Here is a 25,976-nt window from a genome sequence, read left to right on the forward strand (position 1 = left end):
AATTACCAAAACCCGTTATAGTCATCGTGTAGCTTGGCTCAGTGAAATCATATTTGCTCAGGAACAGAGAAGTTAAAACAAGAGTTAAAACTTATTCTTTTTGCGTCGGTTCAAGTTCGCAAACATGATTCTGCAGGGAGTGAATACCCTCGATAGGATTGCAGTAACTTTGTTTAACTGCCTAGCAATTATGAAATGAACACTGTTGTTCGATGGAAAAATTAATGAGGCATATATCAAATGTTTCAATCAAAGAAGAAATACAATATTTTGTAAATTTGCTACCGTTCCAAACAGGTAGTAAGTTCAACCATCTCTGTTCCGACAGACGGGAGATGAGAAAGATGCAGGTTCAAGAAGTTTTCTACACCGTTGGGTCTACAACAAGGTAACGAGTATTTTATACTCTCAAGTCGGTTTTAGCATTATTCAAGTATTTGAGTTCTAATAGACAATCTCATCACCATCGGTGCTGAAATCAAAAGTTGGTTGGATTTTTAATAGAATCGTCAGAATATTTGGTTACTGACAAAACATGGACATAAGTAAATACCGCGCCATATGATGAACAGAGTGTCACGACTAAGATGTTGATTCATCTGTATACAGCTGTCATAATTGAACTATTTACTGAAGTATAGCTTGATTGGCATAAAAATACATTGGCAAACTGCGTATTCGATGTACCGAGAGGATCAATTTTTCTTCTTCCGTATGACTATATCCCGAAGACGATGTGCCAAGGTACTCTAAGTTTAGGTACTTCTGAGTTGTCTCAGCAGTTTCAAAAACTGTGATGCTTCTGTGATATTTGCTTTCTTCTCCATTAATGGCTATTATCACCGCCAGTCTATTTGGCGAATGTACTCTTTTTTATTAAATTTTTATTGTTTGTTTCAATTTCACTTATTTTCAAATGCTTTACTCACTCTAAATTTCACTAGATACCTTGTCAATGAAAATAATGATTTTTCCCGATACTGAAAGTTATTATAACTAACCTATTCTTGCTCTCTCATATAACTATTGCAGAAGTACGAAGGTAACCAGAGAAAATTACTTCAAATAATCCACCAGACTGTACAAATACAAAGTATAATTATATACACGAGTCAACACGAGGGTATTGATTCTAAAATTATCACATGCAAAGAAGTTTAAAACTCTTAATTCCAATATAATTAACACTCAATTTGTAATGGCAATACGCCGAATCACTAATACATATCACAATATATAATCAAGACTCGAAAAATTAACCAATCATTATTTGGTCTTGCAATGCGGGAAAGAAGTTTATACGTCAACTATTTAAACTCCACCGAGTACCAAGCAATTGCCGCACATTTTTATACCATGCTCTATTTTGTGAAATCGAATGCGATGTTCGATTTGCGAGATATTAATTTGGATTGAAAATATGTTCACTCACGGAATTCCAAAAGGATGATCAAAAATAAATGTCAATTAAGAATCAAATTTTTTATTTGTTTTGATCTACAGTTTGAAAAGAGACGATTAAATGTTTGGCTGTTTTAAACATTGCTCACGTGCGAGCTCACGAGCTAGCCTTGCTAATTTGACACGAGTCAGAAAGACAGCAGCAAGTTGTACGAAATAAGCATGAATTACCATGACAAAGCGAAGGATTCTGACAAAAAGTTAGCAACTAATATGATCTATAGTCGAACTTATGCTCGCATTATGTATAATACCGCATGACCGATGTAAGAATAAAGTTCATTAGATGATCAAAAAGAAAAACGAGAAAGTATCAGTAAGTAAGAATCTTCGTCGTCGAGAATCAATACAAGTAAGAGAATTGGTTTATGAAATTGTAGTTTTATACGTTTCCACTCAAAATCTTGATAAAATCAAAATAAGAATCCCCACTTACGCTAATGCCGTTGACTAACAATAAGATGGACTATCGTAACATTGTTCGTCTGAGAAAAAAGATATGAAATTGAAATTTGAGGACCTTAGAATGCACGTAAAACTTTTATCATCATCTCAGTAGAAATTTGTAGTAGATCTAGGTTTTCCACGTTCCCAAAAAATGGATGCTTGGCTGAAGAGCGGAAAAATTTATAAGAAAATTGTTTGCACAATTTCAGTCGGTATTTTTGTGAAATTAAAGGCATTCGTATATTATGTCTGCACAAACTATTAAATTACTTGGCAACACCGACGTCTATGGATCCCCGAAAACTCGGTCATACACGTGACGACGTCTCTGATTGGGAGAATTAGCAAGCCATAGATGATGCAAAGAATAATAAGGTACCTATAGAATAACCTTTGCATTTTTGCAATTGATGTCAAGAGTTTGGGGCGAGCCAAGATTGATCAGCTCTTTAAAAAGCCTATTGGAATTTATTTGTTCTGAATTTTATTCACCGTAATACCTGTAACGTAGAACTATACAGCGTATGGAATTCGGAGATAAACTTTGATATGCTGCGTATGCGTAAGCTGTCGAATGTCGGATTCCCCTCAGCTTTAGAATCAGGCCGCAAAATAGCATGTTTCGACTTTAGACGGAGGCTTTCGCTAGCTTGCTCGACAATTACCACTGCTAAGATAATAGTACGGTTATGCAGTGCAGCGGTACGCATTGTGCATACAAAGAAGTAGGTATTTACGTTAATTCCATTTAATTATTAATGCTAATTGAACGGGTTAAACGAATCAAATTGTTTCAGTCCTTGATTCGCAAACACGATACAACGATCTTCTCCAGTAAGTTAGCTTTATTCATATGTCAAGAATATGTTGATTCGATGTTTTTATATGTATTTCAAGATTAAGAGTCGGTGGACCAGTTATCTTTTACTTATCCTGGATGTATTTTTCCCTTAACCCCTTCGCAGTCTGTGACGCATAAGCGCGCAAAAAAAACAGAGCCGTGTCACCAGTATTTACCGCGCGTATCTACGCATTTAGATAAAACAATTTGTGCTCTTGCCATATTCTCAAAAAAAAAATCCTGCCTGCAGTTTTCGAAGTCGATGAATTCAAATATAATATGAGAATTTTGAAATTCAACAAATGTCGCAACGAAATTTGGCAAAATGGTTATTTGCTAATAAAAATGGGTATACCTAGACAAGCTTTCGAGCTTACCGAAACCAAAGATAATACAAGAATTTTTAGATTCTGCGATCATATTCGAATTTAGCGACCGCAATAATCATCGAATAACCATCTTCGCAGAAATTCGTACACCTGGGTTCTCGAGGTCGCTGAATCCAAATATGACATGAGAATTTCAAAATGCAAAATGATGGATCAGTATATCGGATCAAAATTTTTGTCCAGGGAGAATAAATTCAGGGAGATTTATAAGAACAGTAGAATTCTTATCGAAAAGGGTACCTCCTACGAGTTGTGGACATTGCAGAAATTTCGATGTAATATTTGAACTCAGTGGCCTTAAAAACATTACACATCAATTGTCTCAAGAATCCGCGGCGACGCTTTCTGAAGTTCAGTCCGCCAATTCAGATCCGTTACTTTGAATGTTGAAGTTCTGATGTCATATTAGGATTCAGCGAGTGCGAAAACGGTGAAAACCGAGATTAATAGACGATCAGACAAACAGCTTTTTTCAAACACGGGATGCCGGTAAACCTAATTTTCGGTACACATCAATATGAGGTAAATTAAAAAAATGTATCATAGGCGAACATGTTTTCACTTACGTTGGAGGATGTACCATGTTGAGTAGTTCAGACGGGGAAGTAGGTACCCTGCGGATAGTTAGCTTACGACCGTCCGAAGACCCCATACCTATGGAAGCGAGGGATCGTATGGAAACGGAGTCTGGGAATGGTTTTCCCGACTGACTCGCGGCGTCGGAGAAAATTATCGAGGCCCAGCTGGTAGCCGGGTGATGATTGTGCTGATGATGGTCATCGGCGGCCGTGGATTTGAGGGATCGCATGCTCGGATAGCGATGCCGGCTGCCATGGAGTTCGATTCCTCGGGTTATACGACCCCCGGCGCCGTGCGTTGAACCGTCCCGATACAAACGGGGCTCAGCCTCCAAGGCGGCAAGACGCGATTGCGGAATTCTCGCGGGTTGCTTGGCGTCGTGAACGCTGTCAATCGAGCTGTTCCCACTGCTCGATCGCTTTATGCCGTTGTTCGTCGAAGCTATGCTCGACATGCTCGCCGGTGTGACCATTATTTTGCGACTTCCAGAGCTGAGGAGGCGACCTCTTTCTCTTCCTTCGCTCGGCGAGTCCGAGTCCGGATCTTGCTGATGCTGGTGGATCGGCTGCAGACTCACGGCGTCAGGGTCAGCGTCTGAACCGTCCTCTTCCGGCATAGTGCTCATCTTTCGCATGTTGTTTTGTTTACCGATCACATTCAGCCGGTTGTTGTTGGCGTGTTGCTTGAGAAGACTGGCTTTGTTGTCGCTGATCATCGTTGCCCCGTTACCGTTTGAATTCGAGGACTCCATTTGTTAGTCTTTCATTTCAACACGAAATTAGCAATCTATGTCGGTTCCGGTGTAAGACGATATATTTATCTCGACGAGTAAACGGAAAAAAAAAAACAAAAAACTACAATCTCGTTTATCAGAAGTATCAGCGCGGTGTTACGTATACGACGTCTCGCAGTAGCCTGCGTTTGACCAATCTCTCGACACTATCGAATATTCGAACACATGGCAATAATATTCCATACAAGTGAAAGATCGTATATTTTTTCTCGATAACGAGATTGCCGCTGTCGATCTAGTGCCGAATGAAGCAGGCTCGTCGTCACAATACGCGGCGATGCGGAGCGTCGATCGCTTGAGTCATGGCTCTCAATGGTGTAAAAGACATCATTACGCCCGTTACAGCACTCACCAACACTCACGTGTATGCCCGCCTACACCTGTCGACCTGATGGGAATCACCAACGGACCGTCAACCAACCACCCGGTAGTCGTCCGTCCAACTGACTGACTGACTGACTGACTGGCAGACAATGAATGACGGAGGAGAGCGTCGCGTTCTTCTCCCTCCGTTTCCCGTGCAATCCGGAGCAAGATAATGATATTATAAAGCGCGCCTGCGGCACCGTTTCCTCGTCCCGGCGAAGAGACGGACGCGATCGTAGCAATCAGCAGAGGCGACGAGGCCGCCGCCGTGCGCCAACCGCGCCTAACTAATAAATACAATATTCACCAGTTGCGTAGTTCCCTTTCCTACATGTTACAGAAGCGGGCATGCATGCATATCTGCGTGCGATCGACGGGCCCCAACGCTTCTTCCTTACCTCACTCCGCGCCAGCTCTACGAGTAGCGGTTGAACACCTCGTCTTCTTCGACTTCTCCGAAGTCGCTGGCTGCCGCCTCCTCGTACCCTTCGCGTCACCTTACTCACATTGCCTCCCGGTTAACGCCACCAAGCAACAGGTACTCGCAGCTCGCTCGGAAACACTTGTATGATTCTACGCATACGCACATGTGCTTCGTATCAACTTCGTATCTACTGGGTGTGTACGGAAATTTCGTTCGGTTGGCGAGACGTCGGTGTTGTTATTTTGAGAATATTTTAAATTTTTATACTAGCACGCTTGTATCGAGATAGAAGTTTTTGAAAGTACTGAGACTGCGAACGAAAATCTGTTGATTGATGCTCCGTTTCAAATCGCTTCATTACGGCGAAGAAATTTAGCAAATCATTTCGATTTTACTCTACGATGACTCGTTTAATTCAGAAGACTATTATCTACACAGTTACGGAAATGGTTTTTTTTTTTATCGTGTCGCCATCGTTGAATTATTCATTTCACAACATTGCACCGATATTGATTGTGTTTAATAAGTAGCAATATTGAATTGACAACTGAAAATAAAAACGATCAATTTCAGTAACTTTGTAGGAAATTGTATTCTGAATAAAACGAACCATCGTACGGTGCAGTCGAGCGAATCTACTAGATTTTTAAACATTTTGAACCGAATGGAACGAAATATCGATATTTAAACTTTGATATGGAATTCTAGTATTTCCTTTATTTTGCATTTTCAAAGGAAACTCTGATAAAGTTCCGAAAAGCTCATACCTCTGATCAATTTGTAATTTAGTATAACCATGTATTTTGACTTGCTGATCACAAATACGATAGTTAAAATACCCGAAAATTTGATTTTCAAGTTCAAAACTCACAAGAACTGATTTTTAAAATGTTTTTCTATTTTTTTTTCGATAAGTTTTGATCATTTTACCATCATTGGGATTCCGTGTATACTAGCCGTGAAATATCGACTTAAATCCAAAAGGAATTCAGCCATGTGGTGAGATTATTATTTGGTAACTCCCGGAGTAAAGTATACTCGATCGTCACCGCAAATAATTCCACTGTTGCGTGCCGCAGCGTTTGTGTTCGATAGATATAATCACATATCGCTGTGTCGCGCAAGATATCATATGCGTGTACTGCAGATAACTTTGCCATTTCAATAAATTGTACACCTATACGAATTTCATCATGAATCCTTTTATAACATTTATAAGTGTGCCTATCCCAAAATTCTTGTAATTGAGCGCACACGGTATGTCACCTGAATTTATGCTGCCAATTGCATATTGACATCACGCCGAAAGAAAATTTTAGTTGTGGTTACTACACAATAACGGTCCTTGAGTACAGTAGAATCTTCCTAAACGCATACAATCGGGACCGGATTTAAACGAATATTTCCCCGCTTCTTCCACCAGCACCCAATTAATCCATGCGTATAGACCAGGGTGATACTGTACTCGTTAGCTGAGTGCATTTTTATATCTCCCGCCTAAAACCTTTCTAGCATTTTTACACGCAGCATCATCGTTAATCTTTTCTGTTTCACTTTTTTCGCTGTATTCAAGTTCCAGATGTATTATAATGAGGAGTTACCATAAACCACATATGTAGTTTGAGGGGGGGGGGCTTAGTTTGCGATACATGGTTTTATAATTGATGCATTCCAAATTCCAATTTATTACGTAATTGCAAATTGATCGGAACTATAGACTTTTCGGAACTTTATCCCAAGTTTTTGTGCCATGCACGTTGAAAAAAGATGTGAAATTGATGCTTTTAATGCTTATTACCTATTATGTCCAATGAATTCCTATCCTTTTACCTGATTGCCATACATTATCACATAAAAAAAATGTAAACTTGAGAATCATAATCTAATTATATCTAATCTGGCGTCCAACGAAACTCATTTACTAACTTTTATTAACTAACTTTGTTATTATTATTTTATTAAGTCTAACTTTTATTATTTGCTCTCACATAATTTTCAAAAAAATTCCCCGCAAAAAAAAAACAAGCGTTTCGGGCACTTGAGCCCCAGTAAAATGGTGCCAAGATCAAGCAAGTGTTTGGAACAAGCTGATGGTTATTCAAACGAATTGACATTTGCCTTTGATTCCTCCTTAATTGCTCCCAATTGTTCTATTATTTTTGTTAACTACATCTGCGTGGCTTTAGAATAAATCGAGAAAACCCGATAAAGGACTTTCCGCGATGCAACCTCTGGCCGAATTCGATTTGATACATCGGCTAAACAAACGAATGGAGACATGAAAAATCTGATAACTGCTACTAATTGATCTGGAACCACTCGTAATGTCTCCGCAAGATTCGTAATTTGTCAAGGGCTTAGTCACTAAAGCAGTAATTGTGTCACCCCTTACTGTAGTCATTTTGCAATCACTGTTATCACGTTCTAACCGTAAAATCGTCGCCAATCTAACACTAATTTTTTTAATTGTCATAATTTTTACTCATATCATAGCCATTGTGATTACAGTAATCATAAAATATTCAAAACCTTAACAATATGAAATTTGAAAACTACGCCTATACTACTTACGATTTTAAACATCGATTATCTCACCGGACCATGTGGCCGCCAGTCAATAGCCAGATCCAGATCAGCAGTCTTCGCTTCTTCAATCCGAACTGACGCGACGAACACACTATACATCACACCTCACTATAAACAATTTGGATTCTTCCGACTCTCCTCCGAGTAAATTAAGAGGCATTGATCAAATCACCCTCCGAGTTCCGTCACACAAGGTCCGGAACAATGGTTATAAACAAGGTGATCGTGCCCTATATCTGGTGCAGATATGTAACAAAATGGGAGGTAACGCGGGAAAAATCCATGCAATGAGCTTCGCAAAAACGCTCAAAAGTAATGGTCTTAACCCCTTTCCGTGCCATTTAATTCGACGAAACTCGGGCCCAATGGTAACTCGTGACTAACTCTCGCGACGTACCGATAGGAACTGACATTGCGACCGTTATATTACCATGTTTATGCCCACGAGCCTGGCTCGTGATGTTTATGTTTGGCCCGATTATCTGTTCACGAGCCTGGCTGGTCGTATTCATGTTTGGGTCAAAATCTTCATCCCGAGTCAGACTCGTTAAAGCACGGGAAAGGGTTAAAGACATCTCTAACATCAAGGTCTCGGGTATTAATCGCTGTAATATCTATTTCAAGAACATCAAGGATGCTAATTTCCTCGTGGATTAAGGCATCGATAAATGTAATCCGGCCTTAGGGGCATACATTTCCGACGGTTGCATTTTCAACAATGGACTGCCACATAGTCCATACTGATAATATTGTGATGTGGCCAGGGCCTTTCTTCTGAACAATAAACAATAATAAAAAAGATTTCAATACTCGATTGATTTCAAGGCATTACATGTATTACGATTTTAGAATAATGAGAATGAATATGATTATTTTCTTACCTGTATATCTCGAACAGAGCTACTCATATAACTCATAGACAAGCTCTATGAAATACGCTGCAAGCAACGTATCAGTTACTGACGAAAAACGAAAGATTTTCTTCGTCATTCCTCTACTGTTGGTCTCATGCTCTTTTTAAGACGTAATTTGGCAAGAAGAATCGATTGCGCGCAGTCCGAATACGCCATCAGCTAGACTTCGTCTCACTTTTTTAATTTCTCCATTTTTTCACACTTCCAATTTCAGATTCTACATTTTTAAATTCTTCGAATAAACATATAATTGAGATCCATTGATCTAACCACTTGGGTTTCAACGCGCGGTATTTTGCCATTGCACCGGTACCCATTTTCATGAGCGACTTTTCCCGCCGACGACGAAGCGCTGGTGCGTAAAGTTGCCATCGCGTCAATTTCACGCCTGTGAAAATCCAGTCCATAGCGCACATGTTGAGTTTGTGAGACATATGCTTATGCGAAACATTATAAGCAGAACTCCACAAATTATATGAAAAGCTGTGAAAGTAATGATTTACAAGATTAGTAGTATTTTTATTAGCATTTTATTAGATAAAATGTACAGTCGTTTCTATAACAAGTAAGAAATCTATATTAGACTAATTCATTTGACTTCACAGTTAATTAAAGTTATTATAATAATAAACTATTCATATTTATTTAAAAAATAGATATTTATATAAATCAAATCCTCCAATGGCTGAAGGTAAAAGAAGGAAAGAAATGCGTAGAAAAGTTCAATGGTAGACATGACGTCGTTTTACGTAAGTCTAGTTAATGGAATAGGCCATCACCATAGATACCAATTAAATCTCCCATTATTCGAACAATATGAGAGAATTACGTTGTATTTTTTTTTTTTTTTACGATCTTACATTTTCGTCGATTACTGAACCCATAGAAAAAAAAAAAAAAATTAGCCATTGGAGGAGATGTATTGAGAAATGCAGCACTGACCAAGACGCGAATGGTCAGTAACGTATTCCATGAAATGTCGTAATTTTTTTCTATCAACCCCTATTTAAACTATATTAACACAATTATTCATCTCTACAGACTTATGACAAATGATAGTCCGGAGATGGTTCAGCTACAGAATCTGTAGTGAACAACGGATTTGGAAATTCTGGGGGATGCGGCAACGGTCCTGCAGTCTTTGGCTGACGACGATACGCCATTAACCAACAGGAGACAGCAATAGCTACCGCGACTAGTGCCAAAAGTGCAGTAATCACTAATGAAATGATGAATCCAACCATAGACACGCAAATATCTTCTACACGCTGAGCTGAGGGAGCTGGAAATGATGACAAATATATCAATTCGTGAATATTGACTTACTGAAATCGATTTTGAACAATACTTCGGAAGAATCGATAAATTATAACTTCGTAAATTTACCCTCGGCAGGATCTGCTGTAAATCGTTCTTCTTTTCTTTCAGCGGTAAATATAAGATTTGATTGAATTATTATTTCTTCTCGAAGTTGTCCGTATTCGTCATCTAAACTTAGTGCAGTGTCGTTTGGATCAGGTTCCACATCTCTGCGTCGTCTGCCAAATGCATTATAGCCTCGGCAATTCACCTATCGATAACAAGCGGTAATTGACAAAACGATACATTGTTAAAAAGGGTATAAGAACAGAATCAAAATAAAGGTTCGAAAATTACCGGTTGACATTTTCCAAAGCATACGCGAATATTACACTGGAATCTTATATTGTCGCTACTAGGGAATTTGAAGGCGTTAAAACTAGCCCATAAAGATCGACCGTCTGGACCATGCACCCACTCGCCAAATATTGTTGGATCGGTTGCGCAACCATTTTCATCTGTTACCACGTATTCATTTTCCATGTTGTCCTCCTTAGTTTTAGCTACGCAATTGCGAGCGAATCCACCATAAATTGCTGAAATACATGCATAATTTATTGTTTTTAGTACGTGATTTCACTCAAGGCCTATTTTGCCAGTCAATGGATTAGTGTAGTTTCGCATATTGTTTTTGTTTTTGTCTACCAGATCACGAAATAAATTCATCTTTCGGTCAAAAGAGTTGTCTATTAGTGCAAAATTAATACATTTGTGTACGTAGGGCATGTATAGTTCGTCTTTGTAGGATTGAAAATTAGTCCGATACAGATTAAGAAATATGGTTGTTAAATTATTTATACACAAATATGAATTAACACGAAATGCTAATCATTTGATAAAACGATAAGGGTTATAAATCGTAATTAATAAACTGTTTACTGAATACCTTGTAAAGAAATTCGTTTTTAATTTGTCAGTGATATCGAGTTGTAATTTAATAAATTAACTGTATGCCAGTTTTTTGTGCTTACTTTGAGGTTCTACATCAACTTGCAGTATAAGATTATCTCCGATCTCAGCTGAGCTAATTTCATTGCCATTTTGAGAAACGATTTTCATTACACACATAGGCGGAGGTCCAGTGTTAGCAATTGTGCCTGCGGTGGTCAGCATTGAAACATTGAATCCAAGAGTGACAATTTGTTCTCCGGTTTGGTACAGGCACTTGATATAGTATGCTTGTGCCATTGAAGTCATAAGTTTGGGATGCTTCTGAATAACCAGTACAAAACTAGCTTGGCCCTATAACGAATACATTTTTTAATGAGCATTGCGCGTAAAATTTCTTTTTATAATCACAAATTATACAGTAACAAACAGAATGTACTTACGTTGATGTGTACCAGTCCACAATTACCGAATGAAACCTTGAATACTTCTAATTGAGGTAAAGTATCTCGTGGTGTAGAGATGACACGATGACACTGTTCGTCTTTACTGTATCCCTTGACATAAATTACTCCATTGAAGCCTCGATCATTCATTCGAACTTGAACTTCTACTCCATCAGAGAGACACCTGACTATTGTTGATGCTGGGAAATCGGTGCGGAAGTTGGTAGTCCTGTTATATACTGCGAAAAATGCAACAATAAAAATATACCTCATCTGAATTTATCTATCTTACCGTTTCAAGGCTAATATAAAGAATAAAGAGACAGAAGATCGTAGAGCAAAAGTACTTCCAATTTCAATAAAGACTTCCCGAAATTTGCACACCTTATTTATGGAGTTCACTAATAATTATTGAATATTGGTTTAGTGATCTAAGCTACAGAGCAAATTGGTAATAACATGTGTGATGAAAAAAAAGCTGGCATATTTTATCAGAAATCGTTTTCAAATTGTGCCTCCTGTCGCATTTTCTCTGGGTAGTACGCAAGAAACAAATATGAACATACTGCAGTCCCCATTTGCGTCTCTGACGTAGCCATTAATGCAGACGCATTCAGCTTCATGTTTCGTCACATTACAACGAGCATAGATGCCACAGTTTTTGTTGTTGCATGGGTTTTGACACGTATGTGTAATTTGTTCACAATATTTATCGTCGTCGCAATCATTGTCCTGCATACATTTTGATATTCCTCCTGAAAGTGACATATTCAATCGGATTATGGGTAGATTCTTTGGGAAAATGTTCACTGAATAGTTATTAACTATAATTGTAATGCCGGTGTAAGTTTACATACTTGCAATGCAGTTTCCATTCCTATCTAGATAATATCCGTGGTTAGTATCACATATGCAATGCCCGTACTGATCTATTACCATTCCTCTATCTAGAGCGCACTCGCAATAACCTTGTTCGTTGATTTTCATACCAGCTTCGACGCGGCAGGGTACGCAAAGTTCGTTTTCATTCTTGGCAAAGTCTGGCTGACAGACGCATTCGCCTTTGTTGTTACGAATTTGACCACGTTCAATTGGACAAATATTTTCTGGAAATAAGAGAAACAGTTACTTCACGTGGTGCTGTAAATTTTGATCACACTGAATCTATTCATTCTTATGCTCTTTGTATAATAAATAAAGTGTCGGTGAAGAATCCTTTGTTTGCAAGCATTGACGATGTGTTATAATTACAAGCCACAGAGTTCAGTGCATTGTTGTTAAGACAATCTGTATGCCATAATCTCAAATATTTTAGCTTCATGAACAATAAACATTACAAATCAGGAAACAATACCTTTTTCACAGTGAACAACAGCGTTACCCCGATATCCTGGTAGGCATTCGCAAATCATTGTCCTTACTGGATTAGAATCGAGTACTGTACATTGGGCATTGATACCACATGGCTCGATCCTAATGCAAGGATTAACGCACTCTCCACTAAAGCATGCTGTCTGTGATGGGCAGTCGGAATCGGATAGACATGTTTCGACGACTGCAAGTCACAAAATTCAACATTACAAGTCAACGTTCAGATATTGATTATAAACTAAAATAATCATCAAACTTTTAATTTACTTTGTCACATACTTGAGGCTTGAATCTAGGGGTAGCCTATAATACATAATTAGATGATCTGCAACTTTCGTTAAAAAAATTACCTTTGGTGCAACCAGATTTGGGGTTTCCTCTGTAACCCGGCGGACAGGTACATTCAATGGCATGGTTGTAAACATTACAGTCAGTCTGGTTATTACACACATTAAAGTTGCAGGGATTTTCGCACTTGTTGTTAATGCACGCCTTGTTGGTTGGACAGTCAGTACTACTTCTGCAGCCCAGCAGCCCACAACTGACTCTTGGATTACCACCGAAGCCAGGCGGACACTCGCAAATACCCTTATGGTTTATACCATGACACTCTGCTCCTTCTCCGCAATCAATCAATGCCGGTGAACATGCCGGTATGCAGTTATGCTGGATACAGGTGTGAGTTCCAATACACTCGTCATCGGATTGACAACCAAGCACTGGAAGAAGATGATTATTTGTCATCAAATTTCCTGATAATTATTTATGACAGTTGATATGCCGTAGTATGAATAAAATCATGTTCTGCTCCGTTACTACACCATAATAATAAGACTATGCTTATGGAGTTGCCATACGTGATACTTGATTTGCTCGAAATTGTGATCATAAACGGTGTGTTGTGATTCATAATGACACATAAAATCATAACAACTTTCATTTGGTGAGGAAAAAGCAATTTGGTCTGTTGCTTCTAACTTTGGTACAAAGTAATTCAGAATTTGACAATATTGCGTTGCATAAGATGAATGTAGAAATGAACGTATTTATAAAACTTAAGCAAGAACAATTATGTACTAAAATTCTTTACCTCGTGCACACTGTATTTCTGGATTCCCATCATATCCATCCTCGCAAGAGCAGATTGGTTTATTATTAACAACTTGGCATATAGCAAATGCTCCGCAGTTGCAAGGATCTCTACATACAGCGTTAATGCAGGCCTTGTCCGTGGCACAGTCTGTATCTCTCGTACACTCTCCGATCGCTATGATAGGTGCCGTTGGTTGACACGTGCCGCTGCCACTACTGACATATCCGCTTGGGCATACGCATATCATTGTGCGAACAGGGAAAGTGGACAGTACTTCACATTTGGATGGATCCTGACAAGGGTGTATGACGGGACATGGATCTTGACATTTTTGATCAAGACATGCAAGTTGTGTCGGACAGTCGCCGTCTTGTCGGCATTCGGGCTCTTCTATTGGCTGACAATTGATGTATGGGTTTCCATTATACTGTGGCGGGCATCTGCACACTGGTATATGGTTTTGTGATCTGCACTCTGCGCGTGGCGAACAAGGTCTATCACGAAGACATGGGTCAATACATTGCATGTTGATACACGCGTGATCGTCAGAGCAATCACTGTTGGTGTAACAGCCAATCACCAAGCACCTCTCCAACGGATTACCATAATATCCGCTGCGACAGCGACAGTTGGTCACATGGTTGGTAGCATAACATTCAGCGTTTATAGCACAAGGATTCGAAAGTAAGCACGGATTCACGCAGTTGTTGTTTACGCAAGACTTGTCATCTGTGCAATCGGAATCTGCTTGGCAATCAACTGAGTGACAAACCAGATTTGGATTTCCTTGATAACCCTGTTCACAGGAACATACAGGCTTGTGGTCTTTAACGTAGCAGACTGCGTTTGCGCCACAATTACATGGATCCCGGCATAGTCTGTTGATGCATGACTCACTTTGTCGACACTCATCGTCCGATGTGCAGCTGGCAGTCGAAACCAACAATACTGCAATATGAAACCAGGTTTATTAATTTCGTGATGTGAATTTGATTAGTAACATGGAATTTGAAAAATGAGTTGTAAAAGAACTTGCCAGGTCTGCATATTCCATCTGAATCTGTGATCCATCCTTCAGGGCAAGTGCAGGTCATAGTTCTTACTGGAGTGGTATCCAAGACATCACAACGGGCATTTTCCATGCATGGTCTAATAATTGCGCACGGATTCTGACAGCTATTTTTGATACAAGCTAACTTGCTGGGACAATCAATATCCTTCTCGCACTCTAGAGTGTTGTTAGCAATCACGATCCGTTTTTCACAATACGAGAATGGATTTCCAGTAGGTGCATATTCGGGACATCGACATGCGGCTGCATGATTCTGTACATAGCATATGGCGTTTTGTGCACAAGGTGACCGATCGAGGCAAGGATTTATGCAACGCATATTTTGACAAGCGAGATTATGAGGACAGTCAAAATCACTGTGGCACTCTGGTCTCTCGCACAGTACTTCGGGATTTCCATAAAATCCAACACCGCATCGGCATGACGCTTGATGATTCTGACCGTAGCACTCAGCGTTAATAGCGCAATTGTTTTCAATTATACATGGGCTCACGCATTGACCGTTGTAGCAGGTGTCTGTATAACTGCAGTCATTGTTCGTTTCGCATTCCACTAAACACGAAAAAATTTCATTGTCATTATGAATTGACCTAGTCTACAAACAAATCGGTTATACGTATAGTAAATCACTATTGCTTCTATTTAAAAATTGATTAATTGTGTTCACTTATCTATTACAAGATAAAAAAGTGGATGAAAGAGAATTGAAATTATGTCTTTTCAGAATAAAATTTTATGGAGTCTGGCACATATCTTTGAGGACCAAATTCAGTGTTTCGTGATAAACAGTTTTGTTTAGAAGCTTGCGCAAGCACTAATAAATTTTTTCATTGTGCAGCTTTCAGTCTAGTTCCTATTATGCTCATGGAACTCTATAAAGTTTAATTTTCTAAAGTTCTCATAACTTGAATCAATCTTCTGCCACTCTTCAAACTGTCATTTGCATATAAGTCGTGTATACTAAATTGAGTGATAATTGCATAGGTCAATATCTTACCTTTAGTACAACTGAGCTGTGGGTTTCCAGAATATCCAGGAGCACAAACACAAGATGGGTAATGATTGCTGACGGTACACTTAGCATTTGGTCCACAGTTACAAGGGCTGGTGCACAAGCCATTGACACATGCTTCAGTACCAGCACACTCGCTGTTCGATACACAGCCAACGACAAGTGAAGCTGAGGACAGAATACAAATAATGAAAGTAATATATATATATAAAAAAAAAAAAAAAAAAATAAAAAAAAACTACGAAAAAGAATAATGTATTCTTGCCAATCCAGGATTTTTTTTTTTACTTATTGTCATTTTTATGTAAAAAGGCTCGACTCGTGGAAATATTAAATAAATAAATAAATAAATATAGTAAAATAGTTTGCAAATTGCTTATCTGATTATTTGTACATGATTAAATGAAATATTTTCTTACGTGGTATACACTCCGTTTTAGGATCGCCCATGTAATTATTTGGACATCTGCATACTGGATTATGCTTGTCTACATGGCACAAAGAGTTTCTTCCACAAGGGTCACCAGCAACGCACGGATTTACGCAAAGATAATTAATGCACTGTTTGTCAGTCGCACATTCGTCATTGGCATAACACTCTGGTTGTATTCCTGGCATTGGTTCTCTACCTTCTGAGGAGTTGAATTTTTTTCAGTTTATTGTGTGTGACCATTTGAACTAATTGTATTTTTATTTCTTACATGATCAATTAGTTATGAATTTGAAACGAGATTCAAATATTACTCACCATTCGTACACTCGAAGTGCGCATTTCCAGTGTATCCTGGAGCACATGAGCAGAGTGCATTGTGCGATACCGATTTGCATAGAGCATTGATTCCACATTGATTCAAGCGGCAAGCTTCGACGCATCTTCCGCTGTCGCATTTTTCCGGATCACTACATTCTCGGTCGGAACGACATTGAACGTCGTTCACTGCTAAATGAATAATGATATTTTCCCGCATTATTCACACATGAAATCAACTTAAATAAATTCAATAAATCTTTCACTTGTTTGGTTTCTACTTATGTTAATAAACTTTTCAAACGAATATAATCCACAGACGATGGGTAAACTTCTATAATTATTTTTACAAAGACCAATATGTTGAATACTTACGAATCTTCTTGCAATTGCCATTATCATCAGTGACTGTATCTGTTGGGCATTGACATATCATCGTGCGCAGTGGTAATGTGTCTAATACTCTGCATTGTTGATCATTACTGCACATATTACTAGAAGCGCATGGGTCTTGACATCTTGCATTGATACATGCCAACCCTGAACGACATTCAGCGTCTTCTGTACATTGTGGACGAATTCCGTTCGGCTCTTTAGGTTCTCCTAAAATTTGTAGCATATTTTTAAATATAAGTTTTTTTTATAAATGCTAATGATTGGCTGTAGCAAAGTTAAAATGAATCTGAAGAGCCTCGGTAGCTACACTATTCATTCATGATAACATCTGCGTCATTCTACAAAACATGCCTACAACTGACCTGTGCATTCTATATATGGGTTTCCTACTGTTCCGGGTGCACAGACGCACTTTGGTTGATGATCTCTTGCAAGACACGTTGCAGTTTCTGCGCAAGTTTCAGAATCACAAACGGGTCTGCAAACTCTGTTTAATCTGTCGCACGCTTCGTGATCCCCACAATCTTCATTATACTGGCAAATTCCTGTAACACAGGCTACTTGTGGATTTCCTTGAGTTCCTGACGGGCAGCTGCACTGAGCTCTGTGAGAGAAAACAGTGCATTGTGCTCCACGTCCGCACAGTATTTCTTCGTTTGAGCAAGGATTAACACAATTCGCATTTCTGCAGGCCTTATCCACTGGGCAATCATTATCCGTTCTACACTCCGCTGTGAATACAAGAAGTATATTTGTGGATGCAAAATATTATCAAACTCATCAAAATTCATTTCCCACTGCATCAAAACTTACGTCTAAAGCATTGAACTTGCGGGTCTCCAGCAAATCCTTGCTCACAATTACATGTTGGGTGATGATTTATGGTGACACATTTTGCATTCAAACCACAAGAATTACCCAAGCATGGATCTTGACAACGCTTGTTCAGACATGCCTGGCTTATAGAACATTCTAGGTCTGATATGCACTCTGGTAAAGCTTCGTTTTCTATAATCAAGGATATTATTAATTGTGGGATGAAAATTGTGTCGAAACGTGATAAAACTTAATTAGCAAGATTTGTGATAATAAGTACATGATTACGAATTATCAATATATTTGGATTACTTACCTCTGTAACAGTATGATAGTGGGTTGCCTGTAAATTCCGTTGGACACTGGCACGTGTGCCTATGATTATCCACGTGACATTCAGCTGAGGCTGCACAGGGTCTCGTAGTGCATGGATCAATACATTGACGATTCAAACATGCTGTATTTGGACTACAATCCGAATCAGATTTACAGCCAAGTTCGATAGCTTTGTCAACTAAAAATTGAAATTTGAAATAAAATTATAAACACGTATTTTAAATAATTCGACAACAGATGCAAATGAAAAATGATGCTGCACCGAAAAGAAAGCAAGTGAAACAGAATTGGTTGTATTATACATATACTACAAAATTTACAGGATATATTACAAGCATGCTGATGTTAGTAATCTGAAACAATATAATTGCAATATTTAGTATGAAATGATACTGATAAAAAATTCTCCATTTGTGGATGCAGTAAATACCTGGTGTACAGGCAACATGTGCATCGCCGATGAAGTTTGGTAAACATTCGCAAACCATTGTCCTCATGGGTAATGTGTCGATGACAGTGCACTTAGCGTTGGTGCCACAGGGATGCGATTGGTCACATGGATTTTTACACGTTCCACTGAAGCACGCCAGCCTACTGGCACAATTTGCATCCATGGTACATTCTGGTGCTGGGAATATTGGTTCTGCAAAACAGAGTTTATACAATCTCCGTCTTTATCGTTGTAAACTATTGTCACCATAAATAAAATCGATATTTATATTACCTAGTGTGCAGGATTTGTAGGGATCACCAATGTATCCGGGTGGACATCTACATGTTGGTTGATGGTTGAAGACAGAGCATTGAGCTGACGACGAGCAATCGCATGGATCTACACATTTCGTATTGCGGCAAGCTAAGAATAACGCACAGTCGCTGTCCACTGTACATTCAGGTCTCTCACATATTTGATAAGCATCACCGATGTATCCATCAGGGCAATAGCAATGAGCTTTATGATAACCATTCGAACGACACATGGCATTTGAGCCGCACTGTGTGATCAGACATGCGTCGATACATTCTTTGTTGTAACACGTTTGACTAAGTGAACACTCGTCATCGTTACGGCATCCAACTATATGAGAAACAATTATTTTGTCAAAATTTAAACATTCATAAATACTAAAATTCAGTTATTACAATTAATTAGATGGTGAGAAATAGGCTTTTTTTCACTCACGTTCATAACAATTCTGTTGCGGATTGCCAGTGAAACCATCATTGCACACACAAATTGCTCTGTGCAATTGAACATGGCAAACGCTATTCTGGCCACACGAATTCAAGCTGCAAGGATTGATACATCGCTGTTCTATGCAGGCTTTGTCATTTGCACAATCTTCGTTGTTGGTACATTCGGGTTTTGGAACATCTGAGCAAGATAATCAAGGTGGTAAAAACGTTTCATTAGCCGACCAAATTGATAAGCAATAATGTAATCATATTTAAAACGATATTACCTTCAGTAATCATGAGAGGTCTACATTGTATTTGAGGGTCTCCTATATAACCACTTGGGCATGAACAGATAGCTGCATGATTTACGGTCTGGCAGAACGAATTAATACCGCAACTTCCTATGCATGGATCTCTACATTTCTGAGAGTAACAAGCTCTGTTTCGTGGACAATCTTGATTGATAACACATTCTGGATATATGCACACGGCAGCTCCGTTTCTTACACGGCATTCTCCGTTGGCATTGCATGGAGATGGATTACACGGATCGGTTTCTAATGGAAATTGAAGAAACAACATACTTTCTTATTCTGAGATAAAAAAGAGTATTGAAATTTCAGTGAAACTGTCATCAAGCAGGCAATGGTTTTCATTATTTTAGCACTGATCCAAGGTAGATCTTGGATGCATCAATTTAGTGGTCTCATTCCTAATCTCGCTTGAAACTCACCTTTGATTTCGTAACATTCAACAAATGGATTGCCAACTTTTGGTTGAGGACAACTGCACAGTGGACTGTGATTGATGACCTTGCACTCGGCTCCAAATCCGCAAATACCTTGTAAACAAGGATTAACACATTTTGTGCTAATACAAGCTTTATCTCCAGGGCAATCAGAGCTCAATACGCATTCAGGCTTACAGCCACTGACACTAAACGGATCACCCAACAAACTTGGTGGGCATACGCACGAAACTGTGATTCCTTGCCTCTGGCAGATGGCATTTGGTCCACATGGTGAAGGATTGCATGGATCTTTTTCTCTGGAATCTGTAAGTTTTATGCAGCACATGTATGAATGATGCTTAAAGAAGTGAGTAAAACTCAATTCATGACATGTTTCATATGATACATTTAAAAGACAGGGTTCAGTATTGCTAAAAATCAAAAATTATCCAAACTTTCGGAGAAAGAAGGTTGAGGAAGAGACCTTCTATAAATATGATAAATCATAAAATAATTCAGCAAACCTGTCTATGATTGACTGATTTCATAAACAAGATGAATAGAATTGTGTATGCAAATGTGACTGTCGATAAGATTGAAATTTAAAAAAAGAACAGATATTTAAAAATTATTTGATTTTGTAGACTTCAATTGCTCTATAATAACGGTCTCCGTACGGAGGAGTGTTGAATATATGTTGCGAACGTTTTGAATGTCAGCTAATATGACTCGAAGTCAGATGGAAAAGAATTGCCACTATGCTGATAGTTGGAAAAAGTATGTTTCGCCTACTCAAGCAATGCTATTTACTCTCTTACTTTTACGTAGTATTTACGATATTTTTGTGCCAGCAGAATATGTGAATTTAATACCTTGCAAGTGCGTACAGAAATACCCACCACAATAATTATACAGCAAGATCAGCGAGCAAAACAATATCTTAGCTAGTGTTATTTGAATTTGCTCAGATTCATGTCTATTATTATAGTATGGATATTCTTTCTTTCATATTCATTGTAATTGGCGCCAATAAAAATGTTGCAGATTTTTTCAACAGTTTTTTTTTCTCTTCTCCTAACTTTTGATTCAGACGGTCAATATTCAGATTTTGTCTGACCATTCAACCTCATGTATGACAGAAGTGACGAAATAAAGTAATCGACTTTAAATGGAATCTCCGATATACATATGTAATTATATACAATAAGACTCACCTTCAACAACAGCTTGACATATTCTAAATGCATCACCAACAGTAGTTGGAGGACAAGAACACACAGGAACATGATTCGAGACTCTACAGATTGCACCAACGCCGCACGTGCCGGGGCAAGGATCTTGGCATTTATTTCGTATGCAAGCCTGCGACATTGGACAATCACTGTTAATAGAACACTCTGGTCTACATGCTTCGTAAGGGTTGCCTCTGTACTCTGGTTGGCATTCGCATATAGCTGCGTTATAACTTTCTCTACAGTACGCATTGGCTCCACATGGCGATGGGTTACACGGTGTTAACAGAGCTATTGGTTTTTCCGGCTCAACTGAAATGAAAAAGAACACACGAATTAGCATTTCTAATTAGCATGATATGTAAATATTAATACGCAAAGCATCTGATATGGCAATAATTAGTGTATTGGCAAACTTGTTAAATAGTAGTTGAAGCTTAAAAGCAGTTGAATATTCAATGCTAGCGGTCTTACATTACATTTTTAGTTCAGCAGAAAGTAAAAAAAAATAATCACTATAGTTGATTTAAAAGCGGGCAATAATATATGCGATAATTTGGGTAAATAGAAGCGCAAAGAGGTGGATTAATGTTTATCGTAGGTACGCAGTATTGTACTGTAAACCGATTACGGAAAGACGCCTAATTAACGCAATAGAGTAATTTTGTGGCAGGGATGTAAGCTATACTTCATCTGAGGCAATATTATTTGAATGTTCAAAACCAAGCACCTGATAAAAGCTTCGTATATTGTTCTAAGCTTTGTGATTGGCAATTATAATTCATTTGTAAAATCTTACATGGTACAATTGCACATATTGTAAATGGGTCTCCTGTATATCCTTCGGAACATGAACATCGTGGCTGATGTAAAGTAACATCGCATAATGCATTGGCTCCGCATAAGCCTATGCAAGGGTCGCCACATTTCAAATTAATACAGGCTTCATGGGCAGGGCACTCGTCGTTAACAACGCACTCGGGTCTACAATTTGGTGGGAGCCCCAAGTAGGGCGGTACACAGGAGCATGAGGGCGTATTGGCAGTAGTTCGCGTGCACTGAGAATTTGGTCCACAGGGCGACGGGTTACAAGGGTCCGTTGGTTCAGGAGTATATAAGGGCTCTGTTTTCGAAGAAGCTTGTAATTAGTTTCTCTCATTTCATAGATCTTGATACACAAATGTAACCTGATAAAACTCACTTATAGGTGTACAATAAACGAACGGATCGCCAGTGTACTTTTCTGGACAACTGCAGATGGGATTGTGATTGCGCACGGTACATAGAGCATCTTGACCACAAGTATTGATGCACGGGTTTTGACATTTCTGATTTATACATGCTCTGTTTTGCTCACAGTCAGAACTGACCGAACACTCAGGTCTGCAGTTGGGTGGCACTCCGTTATATTCAGGAAGGCACAAGCATGAAGCTTGATTGGATAGTTCACGGCAAATACTGTTTGGCCCACAGGGTGATGGATTGCAAGGATTCACTTCCGGTGTTTCTACGAGAAATTTAACGGAAAAGGAGTTACGATTGCTCAGATATGTGCTCAGTGGACGATGCAATGGGGACATGGTATGTAGTCTTACTTTGAACGATCCGACAGAAACTGAACGGATCTCCTTCATAGTTCGGTAAACAGTTGCACATGGGTACATGATTTATAGCGTTGCATTCGGCATTTTGACCACAAACGCCGGGGCAAGGGTCGACACACTTATTACGAATACAAGCTTTGTTGTAAGGACAATCGGTGTTTAAGACGCATTCTGGTCGGCACATGTAGTACGGATCTCCGTGATATTCGGGCAAACAAGTGCATGAACCATTATCGCATCTGGCATTCGATCCGCAGGGAGATGGGTTGCATGGATCCGTCAGTACTGGTTTTATTGCTACAGTAATTATACAAGTATATCATATTACATTAGCCTGTAAAAAATTGTTGATGAACCTGTAAGAGATAGCTGAAAACGGTAAGGCTTACGTGGTGTTAGATTGCATCTATTGAACGGATCTCCTGTGAACCCTTCTGGACATGTACACATTGGGGTGTGATAAACTACGTTACACTGTGCTCCTAATCCGCAAGATCCTGGGCATGGGTCTTTACATTTTTCTCTTATACAAGCTCTGTTGCTTGGACAATCTTCATTAATTACACATTCAGGGCGGCAATTAGGAGGCGAGCCAATATAGTTTTGTGTACAAGAGCATGATGGACTGTCCCCTATAGCTCTACATATAGAAAATGGACCACACGGTGACGGTAGACAAGGATCAACTCGTGGAGGCTCAGGTAATTCTAAAATATAAAAATTTCATATCAGTATTACAAAATGGTTGTGTTGTAAGCTAATGAATATATATCGGATATTTCATGTGCAATAGAACGATGGATTTCTCTGATTCTTTTCAATTCATTTGTCCTTGTGTAGAATTAAAAGTAAGTGTTGACGGTATTAACCAGGGATTGTTTCAAAGCTTAAAATGTTTCAATGAAATATCAAAAAATGATTGAAAAAAGCTCTATTTTTCTTTGATATAAAGAAAATGCATGCATTGTAACAATCTCAGTTAATTTAATTAGAGCATGTCTGTGTTGAAGTCACCTTAAACAACTTGGGAAAATATAAAATAATTTATGGATAATCCTTTTAATATCTGTTAGAATTGAGCACAAAGGCAATAAAATCTAAAAGAGTCAGGGAAGAAAGAAGTTGCTCGGTTTGCGTTGAATTTAATAAAGAATATTATATATACACTTACGAATTTCGAAACATCTTATAAATGGATCGCCAGTATGACCAGCATTGCAACTGCAAATTGGACTGTGGTTTATAGTTTCGCATCTCGCATTAGTACCACAAATGCCTGGGCATGGATCAACGCATTTCAAATTCATACAGGCACGGTTAGACGGGCATTCAGAATTTACTCTACATTCCGGTTTACAGAATGGTGGACTTCCGAAATAGTTTGGTAGACATGTACATTCAGCTTTCTGATTCACAGCACGACATTGACTGTTCGGTCCACAAGGTGACGGTTTGCAAGGATCCGTAAGTGTAGGTTGGTCAAATGCTGGGTAAACAAAAGTTCAATCAATTGATTTCTCCAATAGCAATTTCGGACAGTTGAAAAAAGCGCTTTCGGAATATAACTCACTTATCACACTACAATAACGGAATGGATCACCACTGTAGCCTGTTTGGCAAGTACATGTTGGGTAGTGATTGATTACTTGGCAATAAGCATTTGCTCCACAGGTCCCTGGGCAGGGGTTCTGACATTTAGACCGGATGCAAGCTTTGTCTGCTGCGCAATCCGAATTAATTACACATTCTGGTCGGCAGCCTTCATATGGGTTTCCAACATATTCTGGCAAACATACGCAAGAGCCTGCACCATTCAATTCACGGCATATAGCATTTGAACCACACGGTGATGGTGAGCACACATCAACTTCAATTGGTTGTTGAACTGTAAAAAAATTTTTCATAAGCCAAAAAAATTAATTATTATATCTATTCATACAGGGCACATGAGATTTTTCGATTTGGATGGCATTCTTTCGTAGCTTCGCTACATTTGAACATAATAGCATGCCAAATTATAATTTTACGCTTAGGAATATGAGCTTTTCACGACCTTAACACCACATTCTATTTTCAGGCTTCCGACAACAATGGCAATACTGCATAGGATGAGAAGATTGAAAAAATACTACAAGCCCAAACTAGGTGCGATATTACGGCATAATTTCAAAGGATATCAAAAATCGATAAACTAACACCTGTTCTACTTGGTGTTCATTTCTGTGCAAGTTGAAAGTTAATTCAACAAGCTTTTATGTAAAAATGGCTATTTCACAGGCGATTTACAACATATTTTTTTTTGATGAAGGTCTCAAGATAGAGAGTATGTACAATAAAACCTCAAGCAAGTTAATCCAGGCCTGAAATTTCGAATAATTATATATGCTTTGGTATAAAGATACCATGATAAAAGTGTTGTCAAAATCTAGGGATCTCATGTATGAACCTGTATGAATTTTCGTGGAACCGTGTAGAAAGGGAGGTATGGAATCATAATGACGTGATAAAGTATGTTTTGCTTACTCTGGTGCGGAGTACATTGTACAAATGGATTTCCAGTAAATCCGCTAGCACAAATACACATAGGGGTGTGGCTAATTGCTCGACATTCAGTGTTTATGCCACATGAACCAGGACAAGGGTCCTTACATTTTTGATTAATACATGCTAAGTGACTAAAACAATCAGTGTTGCTGATACACTCTGGTCTACAATTGGGCGGAACCCCGGTGAATTCGCTTAGGCAAGAACACGATGGACTGTCATTTACGATTAAACATTTGGCATTGGGGCCACATGGAGATGGTTGACAAGGATCTTTCGGTACGTCAGGTTCTCTTACTGGAAGCAAACAATTCATAATTACATATGACGAGAATATCTGTCTGTAATTA

General features: G+C 38.7%; 2 protein-coding genes across 4 annotated transcripts in view; both read right to left on the reverse strand.

Moving 5' to 3' along the window:
- Window positions 1–5,118, reverse strand: part of LOC107221607 (sodium- and chloride-dependent GABA transporter ine) — a 34,503-nt gene extending 29,385 nt beyond the window's left edge. Inside the window, exon 1 of one of the 2 annotated variants that reach the window (XM_046734411.1) lies at window positions 3,705–5,118. In XM_046734411.1, the coding sequence (XP_046590367.1) occupies window positions 3,705–4,468 (764 nt within the window). In that variant the 5' untranslated portion in view covers window positions 4,469–5,118. The remainder of the gene's footprint in view (window positions 1–3,704) is intronic. The other variant, XM_015660653.2, reaches the window with a different exon arrangement.
- Window positions 5,119–9,314: 4,196 nt separating this feature from the next.
- Window positions 9,315–25,976, reverse strand: part of LOC107221606 — a 133,995-nt gene continuing 117,333 nt past the window's right edge. The window contains exons 157-187 of one of the 2 annotated variants that reach the window (XM_046734410.1): window positions 25,606–25,923; window positions 24,653–24,967; window positions 24,254–24,568; window positions 23,472–23,789; window positions 23,074–23,379; window positions 22,680–22,985; window positions 22,278–22,601; window positions 21,461–21,790; window positions 20,250–20,570; window positions 19,801–20,073; window positions 19,521–19,712; window positions 19,062–19,415; window positions 18,768–18,980; window positions 18,318–18,515; window positions 17,999–18,193; window positions 17,548–17,916; window positions 17,165–17,392; window positions 16,790–16,978; window positions 16,461–16,673; window positions 16,027–16,209; window positions 14,994–15,581; window positions 13,955–14,905; window positions 13,215–13,583; window positions 12,848–13,048; window positions 12,351–12,599; window positions 12,060–12,248; window positions 11,491–11,732; window positions 11,131–11,401; window positions 10,457–10,695; window positions 10,187–10,370; window positions 9,315–10,082 (exon numbers count right to left, since the gene is read on the reverse strand). In XM_046734410.1, the coding sequence (XP_046590366.1) occupies window positions 9,844–10,082; window positions 10,187–10,370; window positions 10,457–10,695; window positions 11,131–11,401; window positions 11,491–11,732; window positions 12,060–12,248; window positions 12,351–12,599; window positions 12,848–13,048; window positions 13,215–13,583; window positions 13,955–14,905; window positions 14,994–15,581; window positions 16,027–16,209; window positions 16,461–16,673; window positions 16,790–16,978; window positions 17,165–17,392; window positions 17,548–17,916; window positions 17,999–18,193; window positions 18,318–18,515; window positions 18,768–18,980; window positions 19,062–19,415; window positions 19,521–19,712; window positions 19,801–20,073; window positions 20,250–20,570; window positions 21,461–21,790; window positions 22,278–22,601; window positions 22,680–22,985; window positions 23,074–23,379; window positions 23,472–23,789; window positions 24,254–24,568; window positions 24,653–24,967; window positions 25,606–25,923 (9,182 nt within the window). In that variant the 3' untranslated portion in view covers window positions 9,315–9,843. Of the gene's footprint in view, window positions 10,083–10,186; window positions 10,371–10,456; window positions 10,696–11,130; window positions 11,402–11,490; window positions 11,733–12,059; window positions 12,249–12,350; window positions 12,600–12,847; window positions 13,049–13,214; window positions 13,584–13,954; window positions 14,906–14,993; window positions 15,582–16,026; window positions 16,210–16,460; window positions 16,674–16,789; window positions 16,982–17,164; window positions 17,393–17,547; window positions 17,917–17,998; window positions 18,194–18,317; window positions 18,516–18,767; window positions 18,981–19,061; window positions 19,416–19,520; window positions 19,713–19,800; window positions 20,074–20,249; window positions 20,571–21,460; window positions 21,791–22,277; window positions 22,602–22,679; window positions 22,986–23,073; window positions 23,380–23,471; window positions 23,790–24,253; window positions 24,569–24,652; window positions 24,968–25,605; window positions 25,924–25,976 lie in introns of both variants that reach the window. The other variant, XM_046734409.1, reaches the window with a different exon arrangement.

This window comes from Neodiprion lecontei, chromosome 3 (genome assembly GCF_021901455.1).
Source record: "Neodiprion lecontei isolate iyNeoLeco1 chromosome 3, iyNeoLeco1.1, whole genome shotgun sequence".
NCBI lineage: Eukaryota > Metazoa > Arthropoda > Insecta > Hymenoptera > Diprionidae > Neodiprion > Neodiprion lecontei.